This window comes from Carassius gibelio, chromosome B3, assembly GCF_023724105.1.
Source record: "Carassius gibelio isolate Cgi1373 ecotype wild population from Czech Republic chromosome B3, carGib1.2-hapl.c, whole genome shotgun sequence".
Classification (NCBI taxonomy): Eukaryota; Metazoa; Chordata; class Actinopteri; order Cypriniformes; family Cyprinidae; genus Carassius; species Carassius gibelio.
Genome location: NC_068398.1, coordinates 8,710,642 through 8,736,961, shown reverse-complemented (window position 1 = coordinate 8,736,961; position 26,320 = coordinate 8,710,642). Strand labels below are relative to the sequence as shown.

Here is a 26,320-nt window from a genome sequence, read left to right as displayed (position 1 = left end):
TGTATTCATTTTATTTTATAAATGAACACAGATATTGATGCAAAAAATATATTAAAAATAAGTATAATAAACTTGTATGATTGATTCAGCCATTTGATTTTGCCAAGGTGTGTGCGCCATATGAACGAACGACCTATCTATCGATCGAACGTCAAATGTTTTTTGTTTGCCAAATTAGTTTTCTTTCATAAAGTGTAGACAACCACGTATGCTTCTGCCTTACTATTGCCACACTGGCCAGAATAAACATATATATTTTTTTTTTTTATTCACACAAGATGTCTTTAAAAACCTGCATATGCAATTTAGACGAAGACATATACAATATTTCCAGTTCTGTTTGGATTACTTTGTACTATGCAGTTGATTTTTATTTTTTTTAATCATTATAGGAAACAGTTGTGCTTCATTTTTTAAATGGAAACCATAACCATATTACAATTCAAAAGTGCCAGTATAAAGAAAGTAATCATATTTCAAATGCTGTTATTTTGAACTTTCTATTCAGCAAAGAATCCTGAAAAATCTATATGTAATATCTCCTGCTTTCGTATATATAATTAACCGTCAAAGCATGCCCGCTTTGTAAATAGTACCTTCTGCTGCTTTAACTTTAATACACTGCATTAATATCTAAATCACAAATTGCAAATATCCAATTGTGACTATTTTAGAGGACACAACTTAAGTGAAAGAGCTCTTACATTAAGGTGAAAAAAAAACATGATCTGTTATTCCTGACTCACCAGTGACCCATAGTAGTTGTTTGTTGCTGTACCATGTGTAATAGGCTAGTTTTCCTCTCTCTGTGATGCACACATAAACTCCTGTGTGATTTAGAGCAGCAGAACTGACCGTGTAGTTTCCTCCAGCTCCTCTGCTGCTGTCTGAGAGAAGCTGATAACGATTTCTGTAATCTGTATAAAGTGAGAATGTGCAGTTACCTCAAGAAATGGTCAGTCATTTTTACATGAGTAAATGATAAAATACCTTTGTTGGTATAATCAATGTATTTAGATTTATTATTTTTAAACTCTGGAATATTTTTTCTGAAACCAGTTCATTCAGATATTATCACATGAAGCACACTATGTCTTACCTGATGAAACAGTTACAGTGAACCAGTTGAATGTCCAGCCTGTAGAGGAGAGTTCAACCTCACAGATCAGAGTCACTGGATCTCCTTCAGTCAACCACTTCTGTGGAGAAACACTTAAAACTGGTCTGGTTTTATCTGAAATACAGAAATCACTCATTAATAACATGTTAAACTTGTGTGTGTTTATGAAGAGATGATCAAACTCACCTGATACTGTCAGTGTAACTTCATCACTGATGTGTGATGTTCGTGATCCTCCTCTCTCTGCTCCATAACAGGAGTATTTACCTGCATCAGACTCAGTAACAGAACTGAATGTGTGTTCCTGTAGTTCACTGAAAACACTGTCTGAACCGTCTTTATACCAGCTGTACTTCCAGCTAGTGACTCCTTCACCATCAATGTCACATCTGAGAGTGACTGTCTCTCCTCTGAATACATGTTGATCAGGTTTAATGCTCACTTTGGCTTTTGGTCTTTCTGTACAACGACAACAGTTCACAATGAATATATGTGCTGCTGCATTTTCTGTCTAGATGAACACAGATTGTAAAACATAAAGCAGATGAGACTGAAGTGTTGTTCTCTATAACTTATAGACATGTATAAAACATCAGTCAATTTACTACAAGTCTATAATTAATGGGAATTTGAAAACATAAGTTGTAAAAGTTGTCCAACAGAAGATCTTATTTCTCTCTGTAAAATCTAAATTATTACAGAGATGTAGTGCATTTAAAATCATAATCAAATGTAAGTAATTCTCAGTTGGTTTGAGTGAGTGACGTGACAAACAGCCAAGTATGGTGACCCATAGTCAGAATTCATGCTCTGCATTTAACCAACCAAAGTGCACACACACACAGCAGTGAACACACACACGGAGCGGTGTGCAGCCATTTATGCTGCAGCACCTTTTGGGGGAGCAGTTGGGGGTTCAGTGCCTTGCTCAAGGACACCTCATCTTTACGGGTTGTGTTTGAAAGCACGCACATATCCCGGGTAATCACTGGCAGTGCAAAATCTAGTGACCCGGAAACAATTGCTGGAACACTTTACCCGTGTATTTGCCGGAATGGCAGTGTGAAAGGGGCTATGGTATTGCTGGCCCGAGACTCAAACCCACAACCTTAGGGTTAGGAGTCAAACTCTCTAACCACTAGGCTACGACTTCCCCACACAGTTATTCTAGTATCAGTCATATGTGATGAAATACATGAATCAAATTCACTCACCTTCAGTTTGTCCAGAGTGGATGTTTGAAATCAGCACTAAAAAACAAAGAGAAACTCATTAAAAGTATGAACATGGTCAGCTGTGTATTTTACAGCATCTTATAACTGCTCTAGAGCTGATGGCAGTTTTGAGTGGATTTAAGTTTTTAAGGAACTTGTCTTTAAAAGTTGAAGCTTTTAAATCTTTAAAAAATATATTCCAAATGTTTTTATAAAGATTAAAACATATCAAGATATTGTGTGGGGGGACTGTATATGAGTCCAGATAAACATGAAAACATCTGACTGGTATTTTATAGATTTGGACACAGCAGAGAACTGTTTAGGGAACGAGAACAAAGACAAACTCTTTCTAACTAGTGAATATTACAGCAACAGCTAAAATAAGTGTAAAACAAACCAACAGAACTGATTCAACAAAGCACAAAACTGAATGACTGAACAAACACACTGATCTACAACACAACAGAGTGTATTTCTCTTCACAAACAGCACTAACTGCACACTTCCTCTCTCAAAATCATCTCTCACTCTTACACTATTTCCTCGACTAGAGCTGGGCTTGAAACTCAGAGAGCAGCGAGAAACACTAGAATATAGAAACACTAAATAACTTGATCCTTTTTAGAATATAATAGTAATCACTATATTAAAATACATGAAATTCATAGAGAGAATAAAACTCACAGAGCACAAGAGGAAGTTGAGGGAGCTCCATACTGACCGAATGATGACAGACAGTTAAAGGCACAAACTGTGTTAAAGCCTCAAGACTTCCTGAAACCTGTGGTCAATCTTTAGAAACATCAGCACAGATACAAGACACACAAATGTACTTTGTGTGACAGAAAATAATTTGATGTTTTTTATAATCTTGTAACATTTTCACAAAATGTCAAACTTTTCTAAAGATTTTCTACAGAATTGTTGTCAAGAATCATTCAGTATCAAATTGAACAATATTTATTTGCTATTATGAAAAAATATATTCTGGTCTGTTTCATAAACAAGGAAAATTGAACAATATTTTAATGTCTCTTTATATTTATGGTGGTAATAGCTGTATTTATAATTATGTATTAATATGGGAATAAAGTGAACAACTGCTGCTCCTCCTTCACTGGTTAGTGTGGTAGAGCTGACAGAGAACAAAACCAAACCACAAACATGAGCTCATGTCTATCTATATCTATAACTCTCTGAGACTGATGGTGTTTAGTTTGACTGATATATTTATACATGTGAACACAGTTTAATATTCATGCACAAAGACAAGGTCTCCTCTTTATACTGTCTCTGGAATTAAAAATCTTAATCAAAAACGAGTGATGGAAATGTAAAAAAATATATATATTACGCTCACTGAAGTGGCTTCCCTTAGATTTCTTAGTGATATTTAGTGCCCGTTTATCATGTGACTTTTGTCCTCATTGGATAGAAATGGTCTGTTATTTGCAAATGTTTTATGCCATCTTCTAATTTTGCGCACAAGTTAAATTTGCAACTTTGGATAGAAACAAAGCTAGTGTGACGACCTCTGCTGTTGGTCTTGGATATTGTAGCTTGGTATTTGTTTCCACAAATTGGCAGTCTATTGGAGACACCTGCGACCAGTGCTTCAGGCGCTCCTTTAAAAAGAGTAAAAATCTCTGCTTGAGTCAAGGAGGAACTTTAGGGATATCGGAACTTTGGGGATATCGGAACTTTGGTCCTTGTTTGGTTTGGACTTTGATTTGGCTTTGGGACTTTGTTTTGTTTGACTTGTTCTGTTGCATTTTATGCCTCAACATTGTGTTACACTTCTATCATGCACTCTGCTTTACACATTGACATTACTGACGAATACAGATACATTGTGATTTCCTTTAATTGTTTTAATTTTATTATTTAATATTACGTTAATTTAGTGGTAAATAAACATTTTCTTGAGTTTAATGTTTGTCCCTTGTCTTTTGTTGCTTCCCTTGAGCCAGGGGTCGTAACAAATTGGGGGCTCGTCCTTGCTTTGTTAACTTAATGAGTTAAAAATATATGTGTGTATATGCGTTTTGAGTTTATGTATTTTGGTCAACTTGTTCACAGTGTGAAGTCACCAGTTGTTAAGTACATGTGTGCAATATTGTTTTTTTGAACGTGAGTTTTCTCTGATAGGCAAAGCAGCATGTTTCTTTTGAGATCTGTCGGGGCTGTTGTTTTTGTGTAGTGTTCCGAGTCATTATCTCGGAAGCACATCCGTGGTGTTTAACGCGTTGCTGGTATGAACGGGCTACAGTGAATAAGTACCCCCACCGGTAAGCGCATGAAGACTAGGGTTGATTCAGGTAGAATATTGGATAGGTAGGTAGAGAGAAAGCTCGTGCTATTTGACTGCACTGTGTGGACTGAATTGTTTTCTGGTGATGTTTCTCATGGCTGATATTGATGGTTTTTCTAGTTCACCTTCTCGTTAATTAAGGAACTGGACAGATGATAATGGTGTTGCACTGTTACAGTGTAACGGGGAAAGCACAAGTAGCTTTTTGTTCATTGTCAATCAATGATTGTAAAGTTTATCAAAAAGTTAAATCCGCAGTTTTAAAGACCTATGAAAGTGTACCCGATGCAGGAAAATTGCAAAAACCCTCACCTGAATATTGACAATCACGCATCCATTCATTCACTTACACTGACGACACTACATTTCCCATAAGCCCTGTCCTTGGACTCTGATCACCTGCACAGGTGCCACTCATCAGGACTGTGCATATAAGCTGGACTTCGGCAAGAGTTCAAACACGAAGTCTTGATTTGCTGTGTCTGTCATTTCTGAGCGTTATTACCCGTGTTTGATTTCCTGTTACCGATCCTATTTGATATCCTTTACGTACCTTTGCTGCCTACCTACCGACCCCTTGCTTGTTACTGGATTTTGATTCTCTGATCTTCCCATGCTGTTGATGTTGCTGGTTCTGACCATTGCCTGTATGACTAAGAGTCTTTACAATAAAGCCTGCATTATGGATCCCATGTCGTGTTCTGGTTCATAACAGAAGACTTCGCCAACACGAGATCCAGCGGCTTTTGAAAGTCTTCATACCACCATGGCGGCCCAAGTCAGTCAGATTGCAGCTGAATCGACTCGCATCTATCACGGAAGAACTCGTCAAGGCCGTTCAGAATCTCCATACAGCTCCCACGGCCACACCAACGCCGGAGACATCCGCCATTGCCCACTCGGCAGGAACGCCATCTCAGGCTAATCCCCATCTCGCTTTTCCAGATAAATGCAAAGTTGAGGCCAGCAAGTGTAAGGGATTTATATTGCAATGCTCCCTCTTTGTGGAACAACAGCCCACGCTGTATACTACGGATACTGGAAGGATCGCCTTTGTTTGTTCACTGTTGACTGAGAAAGCACTAGAATGGATTACTGCCGTATGGGGTTCCGATGGATCGGCATTTACCTCCTCAGGATTTCCTACAGCAGTTCTGGGCAGTATTCGATCATCCTAAGGAGGGAGAGGGAGCTGGAGATCGCTTATTGGAGTTATTACAAGGCAGAATGACGGCGGCGGATTATGCTCTACGATTTTGCACTCTGGCGGCACAAACTAACTGGGTGAGCGACACATTAAAAGTACTCTTCCGCAAGGGACTGAATTATGATCTGCAAACTGAACTAGCATGCAGAGACGAGGGCAGAGATCTCAACAGCTTCATGGAATTGACCATTTCCATTGATAATCTGCAACTTGCCCGGTGATCCAACTCTCGTCGCACTGATCACCCAGCATTCTTGCCATCTCATGAACCTACTGAGCCCATGCAGGTCAACATGTAAAACCTGTCTATGGAGGAAAGAGATCGACATATTTCCAACAGGCTATGCATGTATTGTGGATTACCTGGCCATCAACGCAACAACTGCCCCACTCGTACATTTACCTTCTCACAACGCTCGGTGAGTACTCCTCTCACTTCCATGTGTGATACCCGCTGTGTAAGCATTCCCGTTGGGTTTTGGATAAACGACAGACAAGTTATCACCTCTGCTTTACTCGATTCCGGAGCTGCAGGCAATTTCATTTCTGAGGAATTCACTAAGAGGTATAACGTTCAACTGATTCCATGCTCTACCTCTCTCTCAGTGGAGACAATAGATGGTCGACCACTGGGTTCTGGATCAATTACTCACCTCATCCGCAAGATCTTATTGGCGGCTGTCTTACTTCACAAGGAGAGGATTCAATTCTACATTCTTCCCACATCTCACACACCCGTGATTCTTGGATTACCCTGGCTACGTCTGAATAACGCCCAGAAAATTCCTTACTGAACAAGCCAACACCTTACCTCCTCACCGCAAATATGACTGTGCCATCGATCTTCTGCCAGGGCATTCTCCTCCAAAGGGTCGCATCTTCCCATTGTCTCAACCTGAGTCCGACGCTAGGAAGGATTATATCAAGGAGGAGCTTCAGAAGGGGTTCATCAGACCATCCACATCCCCAGCTTCATCCGGGTTCTTCTTTGTGAAAAAGAAGGATGGTGGTCTCCGCCCCTGCATCGATTATCGTGGACTAAACGAGATGACGGTGAAACTCAGATACCCACTTCCGTTGGTTCCTTCAGCCCTCGAACAACTTTGCACTGCCCAATACTACACCAAACTGGACCTGAGGTGTGCCTACAATCTCATTCACATTAGAGAGGGAGATGAATGGAAGACCGCCTTCTCCACCACCACTGGACACTATGAGTATCTTGTGATGCCGTTCGGACTGGTCAATAGTCCATCTGTGTTTCAATCATTTATTAACGAGGTGTTCAGAGACATGCTGAACATATCTGTGATTGTATACATTGATGATATCCTGATCTACTCCAACACACTTCCTGAACATATACAAAACATCCGAGCAGTTCTTCAACGCTTCATCCAATACCAGTTATACGCAACGGCTGAGAAGCGTGAATTCCATACAACCTCCACCACATTCCTAGGGTACATCATCAGTCCTGGAGGGGTAGCCATGGATGAAAAGAAGGTCAACGCCGTGCTTAACTGGCCTGAACCCACAACCCTCAAGGAGTTGCAACGATTTCTGGGATTCGCTAACTTCTATAGGAGATTCATTAGGAACTTCAGTACTGTTGTTGCTCCACTGACCTCACTGGTCAAGAAAGGAACTCACCGATTACAATGGTCAGAATCCACCAACAAAGCATTCCAAACCCTGAAGCAACGATTCAGTAACACGCCCATCCTCTGTCACCTTGACCCCTCATTACCTTTCATTGTCGAGGTGGACACATCTAACACAGGTATTGGCACTATCCTGTCACAACACCCAGATCCTGCCGCTAAACTCCATCCCTGTACCTTCTATTCTAGGAATCTCAACTCGGCAGAACGCAACTACAGTGTCGGGGATCGGGAACTCCTTGCCATGAAGGCAGCCTTCGAGGAGTGGAGGCACTGGCTAGAGGGAGTCACACATCCGTTTACCGTACTAAGAGATCACAAGAACCTGGAGTACTTACGCACCGCCAAACGACTTAATCCCCATCAAGCTAGATGGTCCCTGTTCTTCACTAGATTCGACTTCTCCGTAACTTACCGACCCGGCTCCAAGAACACTAAGGCGGATGCTCTTTCATGTCAGTTCGAGGAGGAGACCATTCCACCTGATACAGAACCCATCCTACCGTTTCATGTGGTGGTTGCCCCCATTCAATGGGATATCATGACTCTGCTCCAACAACACAGGGAGCAGAGCAAGAACCCAATGGCCTGTAGTATTGTAGTATTAACAAGGCATCCAAGCAATCTACCACCGGTCTCCTGCAACCACTACCCATTCCACCACGACCCTGGTCTCAAATTGCCATTGACTTTATTACGGATCTTCCCAGTTCACAGGGTTATACTACCATACTCACCATCATAGAGGCTTGTAGATTCATTCCATTACCCAAACTACCTACCGCTCTCCAGACGGCAGAACACCTATGCAACTGGGTCTTCTGATTATATGGCCTACCCGAGGACATTGTGTCAGACCGAGGACCTCAATTCACCTCTCAATTATGGTCAGCCTTCTTCAAAGCCCTGAATATCAATGTCAGCCTCACCTCTGGGTATCATCCCCAAGCAAACGGATTGGTAGAGAGGCTCAACCAAGAGCTGAACCGCTTCCTCAGAGCCTATTGCAACCAGAATCAGGACGATTGGGCTCGATACTTACTATGGGCAGAATATGCACAGAACTCCCTTATTAAACCATCTACTGGTCTGACTCCCTTCAAATGTGTACTGGGGTTCCAAACACCAATGTTCCCATGGTCAGGGGATCCAACGGACGTACCAGCTGTAAACGATTGGATGGCACGCAGTGAGGAGGTGTGGAATCGGACCCATGTTCACCTGCAACACGCTGTCAGGAGGCAGAAGTTGCAAGCGGACCGCATAAGGCGCCCAGGTCACAACTACCAACCAGGTCAATGGGTGTGGCTATCAACACGGGATCTCCGTCTCTGGCTTCCTTGCCGCAAATTGAGTCCAAGGTATGTGGGTCCATTCCAAATCACTAGACAAATAACTCCAGATTCCTTCCGGTTGACACTTCCTAACACATATCGTATTTCTCCTACGTTTCATGTATCCCTGCTCAAGCCCGCTTCTGGTCCCAGAGACGAGGGAAAAGGGAGGTCCCGTGCACAGGCCCTTCAACCCATCATCATAGAGGGCGAGGAGGCTTACCAAGTCCAGGAATTACTCGATTCCAGACATCGGGGAAGAATTCTACAGTATCTGGTTGACTGGGAGGGGTACGGACCAGAGGATGCTCTTGGGTAAACTCTGAGGATATTCTAGACCCCAATCTTATCGAAGAGTTTCATCGCTCACATCCTGAAAGACCGGCCCCTCGACCCCGTGGTAGACCCCGACGTCGTGTGCCTCCTCGCGCCAGGAGTCGCTCGCAGGGGGGGGGGGGGGGTGGGGGGGGTTCTGTCACGGAGACAAACCCCGTGATTCCCTCTGCTGGCCTGCAGAGGGCACCCTCACCTGAATATTGACACACACGCATCCATTCATTCACTTACACTGACGACACTACATTTGCCGTGTTTGATTTCCTGTTACCGATCCTGTTTTATATCCTTTACGTACCTTTGCTGCCTACCTACCGACACCTTGCTTGTTACTGGATTTTGATTCTCTGTTCTTCCCACGCTGTTGATATTGCTGGTTCTGACCATTGCCTGTACGACTACGAGTCTTTACAATAAAGCCTGCATTATGGATCCCATGTCGAGTTCTGATTCATTACACCCACGTCGTATAGCTACTTATATCAGTGAGCATAATGTTAAAACACCAGAAGAAGCAGTGTTGGCCGGTGATTTTGTACTGATTTGTTGATTGGCATGCTCGTGACGTTCAGTCTGCTGTGTCTCTGTCCAAGCTTTCGTCTAACCTTTAACCATCAAAATTTGACCCGAGTAAGACTTTCAATTATTGTCATGAGAGGACATCGGAAAGCAGATTGTTCTGTCCTTTAAGAGTTCTGCACAGAAATTTGGTTGGTTGGTTGAATAAGGTTGGTTTGGTTTGTATTGGTTTGCCATCCATTTAGACTACTTTGTTGTTTTTAGTGACAGTTGGGAGACTCCCTTAAAGTGCCTTTGTTTACTGTGGAAACGTTTGTCTGATGCGCAGCTTATGGTGAACTTGGCCTTATTTGGGCCTTGCAGTATTTTTTACATTCAATTCAATTCAATTCAAGTTTATTTGTATAGCGCTTTTTACAAAATAAATCGTTACAAAGCAACTTTACAGAAAATTATGTTTCTACAATATTTAGTAGTAGCTAGTAGTTTGTGCACATTTGACAGGATTTTAGAAAAAATAATAATAATAATACAAGACGTAGTCAGCTAGACGATGAACTATCAATATTATTAAGTTATTATATGATTCAGTCACACATTTAGCAATAATTGTTAGTTCTGTTTGTTGATTCAAGGTTAGCATCATCTGGGGTCCTCTGAGGGTCAGCATCATCTCTTCTCAGGTGTTCTGGATCCAGACTGGAGCTTGTTTAAATCCTAGTTACCACGGGATGTAAATCCCGTGGCGAAACATAGAAACAAAATACAGACATCATTAGCATAGCTGCTGATCCAACAAAGTAAAATTAGTTTAACCCAAGCTAATGAATAAAAATGCAACTTTGAACAGATGCAACTACACTCACAATTAAAAAGATACATTATTCGAATGCTTGGTGAAAGAGATGTGTTTTTAATCTAGATTTAAACAGAGAGAGTGTGTCTGAACCCCGAACATTATCAGGAAGGCTATTCCAGAGTTTGGGAGCCAAATGTGAGAAAGCTCTACCTCCTTTAGTGGACTTTGCTATCCTAGGAACGACCAAAAGTCCAGCGTTTTGTGACCTTAGGGTGCGTGATGGATTGTAACGTGGTAGAAGGCTAGTTAGGTACGCTGGAGCTAAACCATTTAGGGCCTTATAGGTAAGTAATGATAATTTGTAACTGATACGGAACTTAATAGGTAGCCAGTGCAGAGACTGTAAAATTGGGGTAATATGATCATATTTTCTTGACCTCATAAGGACTCTAGCTGCTGCATTTTGGACGACCTGTAGCTTGTTTATTGAAGAAGCAGGACAACCACCTAGAAGTGCATTACAATAGTCCAGTCTAGAGGTCATGAATGCATGAACTAGCTTTTCTGCATCAGAAACAGATAACATGTTTCGTAGCTTGGCAATGTTTCTAAGATGGAAGAATGCAGTTTTTGTAACATTGGAAATATGATTTTCAAAAGACAAATTGCTGTCTAATATAACACCCAGATTTCTGACTGTAGAGGAAGTAACAGTACATCCGTCTAGTTGTAGATTGTAATCTACAAGATTCTGTGTAGTGTTTTTTGGTCCAATAATTAATATCTCTGTCTTATCCGAATTTAATTGGAGAAAATTGTGTGTCATCCAATCTTTTACATTTTTAACACACTCTGTTAGCTTAGATAATTGGGAAGTTTCATCTGGTCTCGTTGAGATATATAGCTGAGTATCATCAGCATAACAGTGAAAGCTACTTCCGTATTTTCTAATAATATTACCAAGGGGCAACATATATATTGAAAATAGAAGGGGACCTAGGACGGATCCTTGTGGCACTCCATATTTTACTGATGATAAATGAGATGACTCCCCATTTAAGTAAACAAAATGGTAGCGATCGGACAGGTAGGATCTAAACCATCTTAGAGCCTGCCCTTGAATACCTGTATAGTTTTGTAATCGATCTATGAGTATGTCATGATCTATGGTGTCGAACGCAGCACTAAGATCAAGTAAGACTAGAAATGAGATGCAGCCTTGGTCTGACGCAAGGAGCAGGTCATTTGTAATTTTAACAAGTGCAGTTTCTGTGCTATGGTGGGGCCTAAAACCTGACTGAAATTCTTCATACATATCATTTTTATGCAGGAAGGTGCTCAATTGAGCAGACACAACTTTCTCTAAAATTTTAGACATAAATGGAAGATTTGAAATAGGCCTATAATTTGCCAGTACACTAGGATCTAGTTTTGGTTTCTTAATAAGAGGCTTGATAACCGCCAGCTTGAATGGTTTTGGGACGTGTCCTAAAGTTAACGACGAGTTTATGATATTGAGAAGTGTTTCTTCTGCTACAGGTAACAGCTCTTTCAGTAATTTAGTGGGTACAGGATCTAATAAACATGTTGTTGGTTTAGATACAGTGATAAGTTTATTTAGCTCTTCCTGTCCTATGGTTGTAAAGCGCTGCACTTTTTACATGCATTTAAATTCCAGTGCACCTGATACATATATATATATATATATATATATATATATATATATATATATATATATATATATATATATACAGATTATAATCAATTAACCTTTTTTAAATTCTTTGCAGTGTCCGAATCAGAGGTTGGTCTGGTGGTATCTGTTTTTGTAGTCCTTTTGCCTGGATATTCTTCATGTCCGGGGTTCAGAAAAAGTGGTAGCTGATGTGCTGTCACATGCTCTGGATACTGTATAATCTTTTGGATTGAACTTGTGGTCCCTCTGGAAATTTTAAGGAGCTGTCTTTGGTCCTAAATCATTTATCGCTAATTGTTTGACTGTTTTGTGTTTTGATGTTTCATTATTGGGAACTTTGTGGGAATCCCTGTCGTATGGGGAGGAGTGTGACGACCTCTGCTGTTGGTCTTGGATATTGTAGCTTGGTGCTTGTTTCCACAAATTGGCAGTCTATTGGAGACACCTGTGACCAGTGCTTCAGGCGCTCCTTTTAAAAAGAGATCTCCACTTTGGGGATATCGGAACTTTGGTCTTTGTTTGGTTTGGATATAGCACTTTAAACAAAAAAGATTGTCAAAGCAACTGAACAACATTAATTAGGAAAACAGTGTGTCAATTATGCAAAATTACAGTTAAAGACAGTTAATAATTGAATTCAGTGATATCATCATCTCAGTTCAGTTTAAATAGTATCTGTGCAATCATTTGCAATCAAGTCAATGATATCCCTGTAAATTAAGTGTTACCAACTAAGCAAGCCAGAGGCAACAGCGGCAAAAAACCAAAACTCCATCAGTGACGGACCTTGGGAGAACCTTGGGAGAAACCAGGCTCAGTGGGGGCCAGTTCTCCTCTGACCAGACGAAACCAGCAGTTCAATTCCAGGCTGCAGCAAAGTCAGATTGTGCAGAAAAATCATCTGTTTCCTGTGGTCTTGTCCTGGTCGTCGTCTGAGACAAGGTCTTTACAGGAGATCTGTATCTGGGGCTCTAGTTGTCCTTCAGGGCTGTTGAGGTCCTTTCTAGGTGCTGATCCACCATCTGGGCTGGATACATATTGGATATAGGTGATCGCAATGACCCTCTGATCTGGATACAGATTGGATCTGGTGGCTACGGTGACCTCAGAATAAGTGAGAAGCACACTAATATTAGTGTAGATGCCATTCTTCTACTGATGTAGCAAGTACATCAGGTTTTATGGGAAGTGGTTCTGGTTTACCTAATTAATGCAGCGTAAACATCCTTAAGCGAATTTGGATCTTTGAATGATATTAGTGTTTTATGTGTAAAACAGGTTAAAGAGATGGGTCTTAAATCTAGATTTAACACACTGCAAGAGTGTGTCTGCCCCCCGAACAATGCTAGGTAGGTTATTCCAGAGTTTAGGCGCTAAATAAGAAAAGGATCTGGCGCAGTTGATTTTGATATTCTTATCATTTGCTTTGAGAACGCAGCAGACGTGGACTATTATAATGTAAAAAGCTCATTCAAATACTGAGGTGTTAATGGTGATTTATGTACAGATCCAGGATTGATCTCAACTTTTGTATACAACTTTTATGAAGAATTGTATACTTCTCATTTTTCTCAAGATAAATGTGATTCTTTTCTTTTGAATATCTGTGATAAAGTTTCAGGTATTAATGAGGATTTTAAATTATTAGGTGATTCTGATGTATCTGTTACTGAAATAGAAGAGGCACTTAAATCTATGAAAAAGGGAAAATCTCCAGGTACTGACGGTCTGTCTGTTGAATTTTATTTACATTTTTGGGATTTATTAAAGCAGCCTTTATATTGTTTGTTTAAAGAATGTATTCGCAAAGGTGAGATGACGCCCACAATGAAGCAGGGACTAATTTCTTTGATTCCCAAATCAGATAAAGACCCACTTTTAATTGAAAACTGGAGACCAATATCATTGTTAAATGTTGATTATAAATTACTTTCTTTAATATTTGCTACTCGTTTAAAATCTGGTCTTAATAGTATAATTGGTGAAACACAAAACGGGTTTATGAAGAATAGACACATTAGTTCCAATATAAGACTTGTACTTGATCTCATTGATTATTCAGAGAATATTGATTCAGATTCTATTATAATGTTTTTGGATTTTTATAAAGCATTTGATTCATTAGAGCACCAATTTTTGTTTCAATCTCTTAGTGTTTTTGGCTTTGGAAATAAATTTATTAAGATGGTGAGAATGCTTTATAATGATATTAACTCTTCAGTTTTGGTTAATTTGCATACCACTAAACGTTTTAAGTGTGATAGAGGAGTGCGTCAAGGCTGCCCCATTTCCCCGTTTCTTTTTCTTTTGGCTGTTGAATTGCTATCACTTAATATTTTACAAAATCCCACTTTGAAAGGTATCTCTGTATTTGGTAAAGAATTTAAAATATCTCAACTTGCGGACGATACTACCTTATTCCTTAAAGATCAGAATCAAATTCTTCTAAGTATTCAAATTATTCAGTCCTTTTCTGAAGCCTCAGGTTTGTATTTAAATTTATCAAAGTGTGAACTATTTTGTCTCTATGATACCCAACAAACGTCAATTCATAATTTTCCAGTTAAAGACTGTATCAAGTACCTGGGGATTTCTATTACTAAAGATAGATCAATTCGTCAACATCTAAATTTTTCTCCTAAAATAAAGAAAACTAGAATAATCTTTAATTCTTGGCTTCAACGAGATCTATCCATTTATAGCAGAGTTTTAATATCTAAAGCAGAGGGTTTGTCCCGTTGTGTTTACCCTGCTTTATCTTTATTTGTAAGTGACAAAATTGTTGTTGATATAAATAAAATGTTGCTGAATTTTATTTGGAAGAATAAATCCCATAAAATTAGGAAATCTGTCTTGTCTAACAGAAGTTCTGAAGGTGGATTAGAAGTCTTGGATTTCAAAGAATTAGTTAGTTCATTTAGAATTAGTTGGTTAAAAAAATGTCTCCGTAGTAATGATTCAATTTGGTACTACATCCCCAATACTATATTTCGTATATTAGGTGGTCTAGATTTTATTTTAAAATGTGATTTTACTCCTTCTAAATTGCCGATTTCTCTCTCAAACTTTCACCAACAAGCTTTACTTGCTTGGAAATTGTGTTATGTACACAACTTTTCCCCCCACAAAGAAATTCTTTGGAATAATTCATGTATTTTAATTCGTGGAAAGTCTCTTTTTATTGAAAAGTGGTATGACAGAGGTATTGTCTTTGTTTTGGATTTATTTAAAGATGATGGTACTATACTGGATTATGAAGAATTTATGATTTTGTATAATCTTCCCCTGCCAGCTAGATCCTTCAATTCTGTTATCAAAAGTTCGTCTCCAAGTTATGTGCATTTATTTAAGACATACCTGAGTTATAATGAGAGGAAAACAATTATGCCCAAACTTTTACTGGATGGAGTTTGTTTTCTTGATAAAAAATGTAACCGTAGATATATAAAGCGAATATTACATTATTCAGTATATACATCCCCTAGATGTAAATTTTTCTGGACCAATTTTTTTGATAATATTCACTGGAAGAGAGCATGGTTACTCCCTGAAAAATTTTGCATTTCTAATAAAATTAAAGAGGTACATTTTAAAATTTTGCATAATGTTTATCCAACAAACTCTCAAATTGCTCTTTTTTTGGATCTTTCTGACTTATGTGTGTTCTGCAGAGTTGAAGAAGAAACTTTACTACATTTATTCTATTATTGCAATCAGGTTAAGTGTCTTTGGGAGAACTTAAGTTGTTATTTATCTTCTTTTATAAAAGGTGATTTAAAATTCTCATTGAAAGATATTTTTTTCTTTTTTTCTGGTAGTAACCATGTTGTCGATCTTGTTGTCAATTTTTTTGTTTTGCATTGTAAATTTTTTATTCATAAATCAAAATTTCTCAATACATTACCTAGATTTGATGTCTTTCTTGCAGAGATTTTACTCATTGTTGATTTTCCTGTTTCTTGGTTTTTGTTTTTGTTTTGTTTTTTTGTGTCATTGTATGACAATGCAGTGCTATTTTGTATTTGTATTTCTTTTGTCTTGCAATAAAAAAAATAAATAAATAAATAAAATGTTTATCGCTATGAAATCACGTTCAAGAAGTCTCATTCAGCACACATCGCGATACTTGCTATCAGTGACAGTTCCACAGTTTGGGTGAGTAGTCTTAAATAAGCTCTTTTAATGCCTTTTATAAAAATGTATTCTGTCTTCTTTATTAATCAGATTAGTGCCATATGTTTAATCGCTGTATTATATCGGTCATCCGCGGCTGTCTTTGAGTTTCATTGCGTTTAAATAAATGAACACAGCTGCTAATTACTGTGATTAAACTCTATCTGTCACGTGACGTGCCATAGACATTCAATCCGTTTCAATGATGTAAGTTGTATTTGTAGTAAAATCATGGTAATCACGACACTTACAATAGTAATAAATGAAATGTGAAGTTAAAACACAGTAAACGGGACATTAGTAACTATAACTGTAGTTTTACTATGGTATATTAATAATCAGTACAACAATACAATAATCACCAAACCAGCTATGTTTGTATCACTGTAATGTTAGTGTTTTTATGTGCTGTTATATGAGAGATATCACAGTAATCATATGTTCTGTACCATGCTTTTAATACCTTTTAATGTAAATCAAAAAAAAATAAAAAAATAAAAACATTAATAAATATCAATAAACATGTATTTTTAACATATAACAAATAAATAATAAAACATGTATTTTTCCATCTTGCAGTTCATTCATATCAGTTTATATATATATTATATATATATATATATATATATATATATATATATATATATCTAAATATTTTGCTCACAGATCATTATTAACATTCTGTATTTAATTCAATTTTATTTTCTCTCCCCTTTTTTATTATTTTTATTTTTAGCTGAAAAGACGTAAAGGAAGCCCAGTGGTGTTTCTGGAGAGGGATTCCTTCAGAAATGGAGAAGACAGAAAGCTGTGGAGGCAGATATTTGCAGCAGTAAGTCTGTGATAGTTTGTCCCTTTTATCAAACATGTACAGCATTTGTTGTTTCTTAAACTGTTGCACTGTCCAAATACCCACACTTGCCATCTTTGCACTTGACCACTTGATTACTTATTTGACGTCTTTCCTGTATTTGGCCTAGTGTTCGAGTGAGCATGATGACCACAAGTGTGTGTCGAACTTTTCATGACCTGATGACTGTGTTTCCCAATCCTGAACCTGGAGAACCCCAGCGCTGCACGGTTTTGGTGTCTCTCTTATCTGCCTTGGAGTCTTCACTGATGAGCTGATGAGTTGAATCAGGTGTGTTAGATCAGGGAGACATCTCAAATGTGCAGTGTTGGGGTTCTCCAGGACCAGGATTGGGAGCCACTGTCTTATGGGACACTTATGTGTTTACAGAGATTTTTAATATCTAATTATCAATATTTCACATACTGTACATTGGACAGCTTTCCGTGACCTCTTGTGAGATCTCGGCAAAAAGTCTGACGATTTATTCCAAAACATGATGCATGATGGGATACACTAAGCTTTGTATAGCGCTCCGGAGCAGTATTGGAGAGGTTTAGTGTGTGTTAAGGACGCTGTGCTTTGGCATTATTAAGACCGGGGACAGTCTCGTTCACAAACTGTCACGTACACACACTCTCAAGTGGCCAAGACTGCAAGTGTGGGTATCTGGACAGGGTCAAAGTCTTAAAAATGATCCCTAAACACAGTCGCACATCACAGTCTTAATAATCCAGTTTAACACTTGTATGATATTGTACAAGCCCCAGGACGGTCTCATCTGACACTATCAAAAGAATTCATATGACTATAGCTTGCTATTAATTACTTGCTTTCAATAATGGATGCATTTAACATTTAATTATACAGCATCTTTACAGAGGTGTAATGTACAAGTTGCACGTAATTAATAATATTTCCTTCTTTCTGTCTTACATGATTTTTTGCAGATAATGCTGTTCTTCTTTTTCAGGTCTAAAATATCGAGCTCAACAGCTATTTTAAGAGCCAACCCTCACAAACCTTCCTAAAAACTAAAAGAGCTATTACTGAGTCTCAGCGAATCTTGCCATGATCAGCTCTTCCCAGGTACATTTGTTTAGAATATTTTTTAATCAACACTTACTCATCAAATGCTCTGGTCTGAATCTTACTTTAAATTAACTTAATTATGTTTAATGAGCAATGTTAATTGCACACAGAGTAAGTAGATATTATCTTGTTTCACAGAAGAGAAGGAAGACCAAGGAAATTATTTACTCAGGATGAGAAATGAAGATGGCCATCTTGTGCTCAAACAAACAGAAGTCCTCTGGTATATGTGTGTTGAAGCAATGCTGTGTTATACAACATTTTATGATGATCTCTCACAGAACTGGTCATGTCAGCCTTGATTTCTTTTTATACTATTACATTTACAGCATGTTAGCAAAGTGTGACTGGACATTTTTAATATTATGTTTTTAAAAACACACCACCTGTTTTAAGAGAAGACAATCATGAAATTGGTTTAGCTGATATAAACACCAATTGACATTATTTCATTGTTTTGTAAATGTTATGTTATAAATTGTGAATTGATAGTGGATTGGTTTGAAGCCAGGCCTTACACTGCACAGACTAAAACACATTTGTGAGAGAAGTCAGGAACTTTGGAAAAAGATTCTAGAGGGAAAAAACACATTTACTGCAACAATAGATGAATTCTAGAGTCTCTGAGAACTACACATGCTAATGGAGTCTCATGAGCAAGACCTTTGCCTCTGTAACTTTTTCTTAATTCTTGCAGAATGACATTTTTATTGCAGTATTTTAATTTGTACAGATGATCTCATCAGCCAAATGAGGGGTTTTGACCAAGTGATGCTCTTGAAAGGAGTGAAAGAAGAGGATGTGGTAAATTGTCTTCAGAGATAAAGCTTCTCAAAAGGTCTCAAAACAGCTTGAAAAATGGTAAGTGTACAGTACTACATTTTCTACTACTGATTTTAAGGACATTTCATCACTCATCTGTGTGAACTGATTAATATACGAGGTTAATGTATTTTTGATGATAATTATTTTCATTGAATCTTATTTGTCTTGATGCTACTTTATCAACTTTATAGTCTATGCTTCAATAAAATGAAAATGGTGAATATTGTGTTCTGAAGATTCTTGGTAAATACATAATTTTACTAGGTAGGCTCATATGTGTTTATTTTAGACTTGGAAAAACTACATATTAATTATTGGGATTATTTTTATTTAAGACATAAACATTTTTGATCGGATGAATAACATCTGGGACATCAGTACACCAGAAAGTAATTTTTTTATATATTAGTAGCAAATATGCACATTTTTTGTGAAATAAAGGGAGTTACAAATTAATTATTTTGCATTACAAGATGGTGCCATGGGCTTTATTGTTACAAACACTTGAGGGATATATGAGAATGTAGCAGGAATGATCAACGTGGATCTTGTACTGCATTAAAACCAAGAGCAGGCACATTACTGATATCCAGCACCTGAGGAGCAAGATACGGTGAGGAGGACATTTTTACACTGATTTTTGCTAATTAGTTATATATATATGTAAATTAATATTCTTAGCACTGCATGAATTTGTCCTTGTGTAATAGTGAAGTATCACAATGTGTATACATTGTCCCTGATTACTGCTTTACAGTGGGGAATAGATAAAGGCAAGTTGTTGCAGGTTCATCCATTATATTTCTTGGCATTTACTTCAAAAATCAAAGAAATAATCTATTATTTTCATTATTAAATCATTTCTTTCTAATTTTTCCATGTTTCATCAGATGGCCTCACAATGTCCTGTCAAAAGGTATAATAGTCTTGATGAATAGAATAGAAAACAGAGGACTGTGAAAACTGTCAGATATAAATGTGACTCAGCTCAGTTTGTTGTCCATGATGAGGAGAATACATATATGTAGGTTTTACTGCCCTTCTACCCCCAGTGGCCCAGTAGCACCCCCCGGAAGAGCCCAAAACTGTACATTTCAAATGGCTGTAAATCAGAGTCCAATTAACGAATCAAAGAGGAAATGGGCAGGATTATTACTTATGCTATGCTGATAAAATAATGTTGAGCTCAGTTTTCAGAAATAAATGAAAAGCTGGCATAAAGGCATTTTAAATATTGCTCACTGTAAAATACCACATTTCAGGCTGCCTCTCAAATATATCATAGAGGTTTGCACAATGAACATATTTAGATATCCAGTTTTCCTTAAAATAAATAATTTATTTCGTTTCGTTAATAAAAAGTTTTGAACTACATTACCCACAAGCCTCCGTCGTTCTATCTATGGAAAGGCAACACTAGGGGGCTGTTTTATGTAGTTCATTGAAGTTATGCTTAGGGTTAGGATTAGGATCTCGCTAAAGATGTCATTTTTCTCAAGATAGCAACACTTCATTGTTGACTTAATATATTACTAATGTGATGATAGCAGCAAAACATACTTTTTAACATGATGCGCTGTTTAATATGGGTTAAAAGATAGTCCAACCACAGACTGTCCTGAAAATTCATAGCCAATGACATCACAGCTGAGCAGCAGCGTCACACTTCCTTATCCATGTATGACAGATGTCTTTCGTTTTTCGGCTGAAAGGATAGATTCGGTTAACAATAGATTAAGCTTGCTACTTATTAGATTCTGTTTTATTAACGTCTACACCTTCCTCCGTTGTTCAGCTTGACAAAAATTGGGCAATATTGATGTGCACATGCCCAGCAGTCGCAGTTGTATCCAACAGACAGATTCCTCTCATTAAATATAAGACACATTTTTAAGATTTTTATTTTTTTTTGACCAAAGACAAATATATTTACTAATCAAATGATGTGCTTCTAAAATTTACATTGTATATTACATTGTGTTTTAAAGTTAAAATTGTTCACATTTGTGTTTCTGTGATTTACCATTCTCTACCATTTGAACTCTAGGAATAAAAACAGAAATTATAAATGAATGAATGAATGAACAAATAAATACATAAAGCATAATAAACATGCATATTTTTGTAAGGATCTTCCATTATTTATTGATATGTCAAACTCATTTAAAGACAACATGCCCAAATTACTACACTGCATCCTCTGTCACCAAGCTCGTTTTTGCCACCATAAAGAATAAAAAGGCAGTTATGTTTTAAACATTAACTATTTTCAGTATGCAAATGAAAATGCTTTTATTAAAAAACAAAACAGTAAATACAGTATGTCTTTCAGAGAACACTGGAAAAAGATCAATTTTCTTAAAAATTAAATTGACCAAAATGTTATACAACACAATGTAAATGTTTCAAACTCACAAAAAAACACCATGAAGACATGCATGTCAAGTGTGCAATATCATCTATAAAAGTCTATCAGCACAGCATCAAATAAACACTGATTGTCTGAACAATGAAAGACAGAGAAAGTGTTCAGGAAAACAAACACCTGCTAGCTTTGACATAACATCATGAATTCACTTCATGACTGGAGCTAGGGGATGACTGTGTATGAATATCTCCTTTACTAAAACTCTTAAAGGGGGGGTGAAATGCTCGTTTTCACTCAATATCCTGTTAATCTTGAGTACCTATAGAGTAGTACTGCATCCTTCATAACTCCAAAAAGTCTTTAGTTTTATTATATTCATAAGAGAAAGATAGTCTGTACCGATTTTTTCCGGAAAAACACGAGCGTCTGTAGGCGTGACGTGTGGGCGGAGCTAAAGAATCACGAGAGCCAGTAGGCTTTTGCGCTGATAGCGTTTGGAAGCTGTGACATTACCTGAGGACAAAACCAACCAAAACAAACCATTGCTAACAGTCAGATTCAGCGTATATTTATGATCCATAGGCTGAAATTTAACAAGAGCAGCAGCAGCAACAGCGGCTCTATGTGGTATGTACTGAAACTGTATATATATTTGCTTAGCGGTTTTGGAAAATGACTAAGTTCCACTTTGTCGTTTTTTGTTTTGTTTTTTTTTTTAAGCTGTACATGTGGAAAGTGCAGTTTGATAACAACATCGCATGTTGTTTACTTGATGTGCTTACGCGCCGATAGCTAAGTTAACAACAAAGAGATATTTGAAGCAGTTTTACTCATGCAGTTTGATGACAACATCGCATGTTGTTTACTTGATGTGCTTACACGCCGACAGCTAAGTTAACAACACAGAGATTTTTGAAGCCGTTTCACTCACCGCATGCGGTTCCAACACGCGATCGTGACCCTTTTTCGTTGGGACTGCATTATCCTTAAGAAATAAACGATGTGCAAATCCGGCGTCAAACTGGACCTTGTTTGTAAAACAAGCATCTTCGAAATGCAGGGAACAAACACAAACACTTGCACAACTCCGTTGATGCTCTGTAAAAATAAACTCCATCCACTGGTCCCTTAATGCTGTTTCTCTTTAGGTAATCTGTGCAGGGTTGTCTTGCCCTGGCAACCAAAAACACACTCCTTTTGTGACATTTTGCGACGCTCTCGCTCTGAGCCTCTGATCAGTGAAGTCTGTTGTGCTCTCAGTGCGCTGCTATACGGGAGCGCGCGCTCTTCCAGCAAACGCGCCCTTAGGACCCATATAAGGAAATTCCGCTCCATCTAATGTCACACAGAGCCATACTCGAAAAAAACTTTCCGAAACTTGTGACAAACCGGAAGAGGTATTTTTGGAACAGAAATACTCCTTCAATCATACAACTTAATTTTTGAAACTTTGTCCATGTTTAGCATGGGAATCCAACTCTTTAACAGTGTAAAAAACTCAATATGCATGAAATAGCATTTCACCCCCCCTTTAATTAAAGTCTAAAATGTTTACTGTATGAAGCTTGAAAAAGAGAACAAAATACTTTATCAATACGAAAAATACTATTTTTAACTATTGTTTTCATCACTGGTTCTGTAATGTATTCATTATGAGCTTATAATTAAAACAAAGTTACATCTTCTGCAAAAATCAAACCACTGCAAAGTCTAATCACTCATCCAGGGACCATTTCTGTGTGTGCGGGAAAAAAAAAAAAGAGTTAACGAGGTGAGTCCTTGTGCATGATGGAGAACTACAGCGTCACCAGCAAACAATCCTGTAAGACAGAAAGGAAGGAAATATTACATTACATTCAACTTATACATTACACTGTGTTTTGTTTAGACCATAAAAGCAGCCTCTGTAAAGATGCTGTATAATTAAATGTTAAATGCATCCATTATTGAAAGCACGTAATTAATAGCAAGCTATAGTCATATGAATTCTTTTGATAGTGTCAGATGAGACCGTCCTGGGGCTTGTACAATATCATACAAGTGTTAAACTGGATTATTAAGACTGTGATGTGCGACTGTGTTTAGGGATAATTTTTAAGACTTTGACCCTGTCCAGATACCCACACTTGCAGTCTTGGCCACTTGAGAGTGTGTGTACATGACAGTGTGTGAACGTCTTAATAATGCCAAAGCACAGCGTCCTTAACACACACTAAACCTCTCCAATACTGCTCCGGAGCGCTATACAAAGCTTAGTGTATCCCATCATGCATCATGTTTTGGTATAAATCGTCAGACTTTTTGCCGAGATCTCACAAGAGGTCACGGAAAGCTGTCCAATGTACAGTATGTGAAATATTGATAATTAGATATTAAAAATCTCTGTAAACACATAAGTGTCCCATAAGACAGTGGCTCCCAATCCTGGTCCTGGAGAAGCCCAACACTGCACATTTGAGATGTCTCCCTGATCTAACACACCTGATTCAACTCATCAGCTCATCAGTGAAGACTCCAAGGCAGATAAGAGAGACACCAAAACCGTGCAGTGCTGGGGTTCTCCAGGATCAGGATTGGGAAACACAGTCATCAGGTCATGAAAAGTTCGACACACACTTGTGGTCATCATGCTCACTCGAACACTAGGCCAAATACAGGAAAGACGTCAAATAAGTAATCAAGTGGTCAAGTGCAAAGATGGCAAGTGTGGGTATTTGGACAGTGCAACAGTTTAAGAAACAACAAATGCTGTACATGTTTGATAAAAGGGACAAACTATCACAGACTTACTGCTGCAAATATCTGCCTCCGCAGATATCAAATATCTGAATCCCTCTCCAGAAACACCACTGGGCTTCCTTTACGTCTTTACAGCTAAAAATAAAAATAATAAAAAAGGGGAGAGGAAATAAAATTGAATTAAATACAGAATGTTAATAATGATCTGTGAGCAAAATATTTAGATTTAGATTATATATATATATATATATATATATATATATATATATATATATATATATATATATATATATATATATAAACTGATATGAATGAACTGCAAGATGGAAAAATACATGTTTTATTATTTATTTGTTTTCAATTTGATTTATTTATTTTTTTTTTTTAGATTTACATTAAAAGGTATTAACAGCATGGTACAGAACATATGATTACTGTGATATCTGTCATATAAAAGCACATAAAAACACTAACATTACAGTGATACAAACATAGCTGGTTTGGTGATTATTGTATTGTTGTACTGATTATTAATATACCATAGTAAAACTACAGTTATAGTTACTAATGTCCCGTTTACTGTGTTTTAGCTTCACATTTCATTTATTACTATTGTAAGTGTCGTGATTACCATGATTTTACTACAAATACAACTTACATCATTGATCCTGAAATTAATAATAATATAAAACGGATCGAATGTCTATGGCACGTCAGGTGACAGATAGAGTTTAATCACACTAATTAGCAGCTGTGTTCATTTATTTAAACGCAATGAAACTCAAAGACAGCCGTGGATGACCGATATAATACAGCGATTAAACATATGGCACTAATCTGATTAATAAAGAAGACAGAATACATTTTATAAAAGGCATTAAAAGAGCGTATTTACGACTACTCACCCAAACTGTGGAACTGTCACTGATAGCAAGTATCGCGATGTGTGCTGAATGAGACTTCTTGAACGTGATTTCATAGCGATAAACATCTCATGTCCTCGTGTCGAATTCTGACGCCAAAAGTTTCCCACTGAAAGGTCGTAGTGCTTCGATATTCGACGCCAAGAGGCACATTTGGCGTCATAAAAGTGACGCTAGGGGCGCTTGACCATGCTTCGGTTTTTGACGCCTTTTGGAGTGAGAATGGGTTGGGTGCCTTGGTGGCCTGTATACAGTAGCCAGTACAAACATCACAGGGGATTTATCATTAACATTTGTTTCTCTGGATAATATTATATGAAGCACCATTACTTCAAACGAGTTATACTTGAAGCCTGCCCTCTGAGAAATCCTGAAAACATTGTTATAAACTGAATCAACACCTCCCCTTTACCTTTGGACGCGGCTCATGTTTCTAACAGTAATTTTGGGAGGTAGAATGTAATCATCAGGTTTTATTCCGGTTTCTTTCAACAGAGCACATCTAGATTATGATCAGTGATCATATTTTAAAAAGTGCTTTCATAGAAAGTGACCTGATATTCAATAAGCCAAGCTTTATCATTTGTTTATCATTGCATCTGTTTTTTATTTGTTGAACCTCAATCAACTTGTTACTCTTAAATTAGTCAATACACAAAGTATACTATATTCATTTCAGTAATGTCAGTTTTACATTACAGTTTGACTCGTGTCAAAGAGTTGATTTTATCTGTTGGTTTCAAGGAATGAAAAAGAGAAATTCAGCTTAAGCTTACAATGTTTTTGGGAAACACAGCCCTGGTTGATCTGTAGGCCTATATTTCAAAGAATCCATTGCAATATGTTTAACGTAGCTGATTATAATAATATAAAATATACATAGAATGGAATAAATAGAATATACATAGTTTTGATCTCATGATAACTCTTGTTTTAGAACAGATTAATACGATGAAAAACCATTATTTTTGGTTTATTCAGGGTAATTTGGACATTTTCTAGTAATTTCAGTGGCAAATGTTTTTCCCAATTTACCTAAATTCACTTCTAACAAATGAGATTCAAACTTTTCCAAACATGAAAATCCTCACTGTTTTCTATTTGGTGAACTGGTTAGGTTGTTTAACTTGTGATAAGACGTATCACA

At 37.6% G+C, this 26,320-nt stretch overlaps 2 protein-coding genes and 1 long non-coding RNA gene across 9 annotated transcripts in view; 1 reads left to right on the top strand and 2 right to left on the bottom strand.

Annotated features, from left to right (window-relative positions):
- LOC127952811 (Fc receptor-like protein 5) overlaps window positions 1-3,081 on the bottom strand; it is a 140,874-nt gene extending 137,793 nt beyond the window's left edge. For 5 of the 7 annotated variants that reach the window (XR_008153059.1, XM_052551626.1, XM_052551630.1 and 2 more), the window contains exons 1-4: window positions 3,022-3,075; window positions 2,335-2,370; window positions 1,100-1,579; window positions 747-917 (exon numbers count right to left, since the gene is read on the bottom strand). Coding sequence is in view for 6 of the 7 variants with exons in the window: in XM_052551626.1 (XP_052407586.1) it covers window positions 747-917; window positions 1,100-1,579; window positions 2,335-2,370; window positions 3,022-3,052 (718 nt within the window). In the remaining variant the exon portion in view is untranslated. Of the gene's footprint in view, window positions 1-746; window positions 918-1,099; window positions 1,580-2,334; window positions 2,371-3,021 lie in introns of all 7 variants that reach the window. The other 2 variants (XM_052551628.1, XM_052551627.1) reach the window with 2 other exon arrangements.
- Window positions 1-26,320, bottom strand: part of LOC127952830 (N-acetylglucosamine-6-phosphate deacetylase) — a 154,202-nt gene that overhangs the window by 50,063 nt on the left and 77,819 nt on the right. The gene's annotated exons all lie outside the window — the stretch shown is intronic.
- Window positions 17,114-19,179, top strand: LOC127952850 (uncharacterized). The gene is made up of 4 exons (XR_008153062.1): window positions 17,114-17,208; window positions 18,200-18,315; window positions 18,457-18,541; window positions 19,052-19,179. It is a non-coding gene; the product is annotated as an uncharacterized LOC127952850 (long non-coding RNA).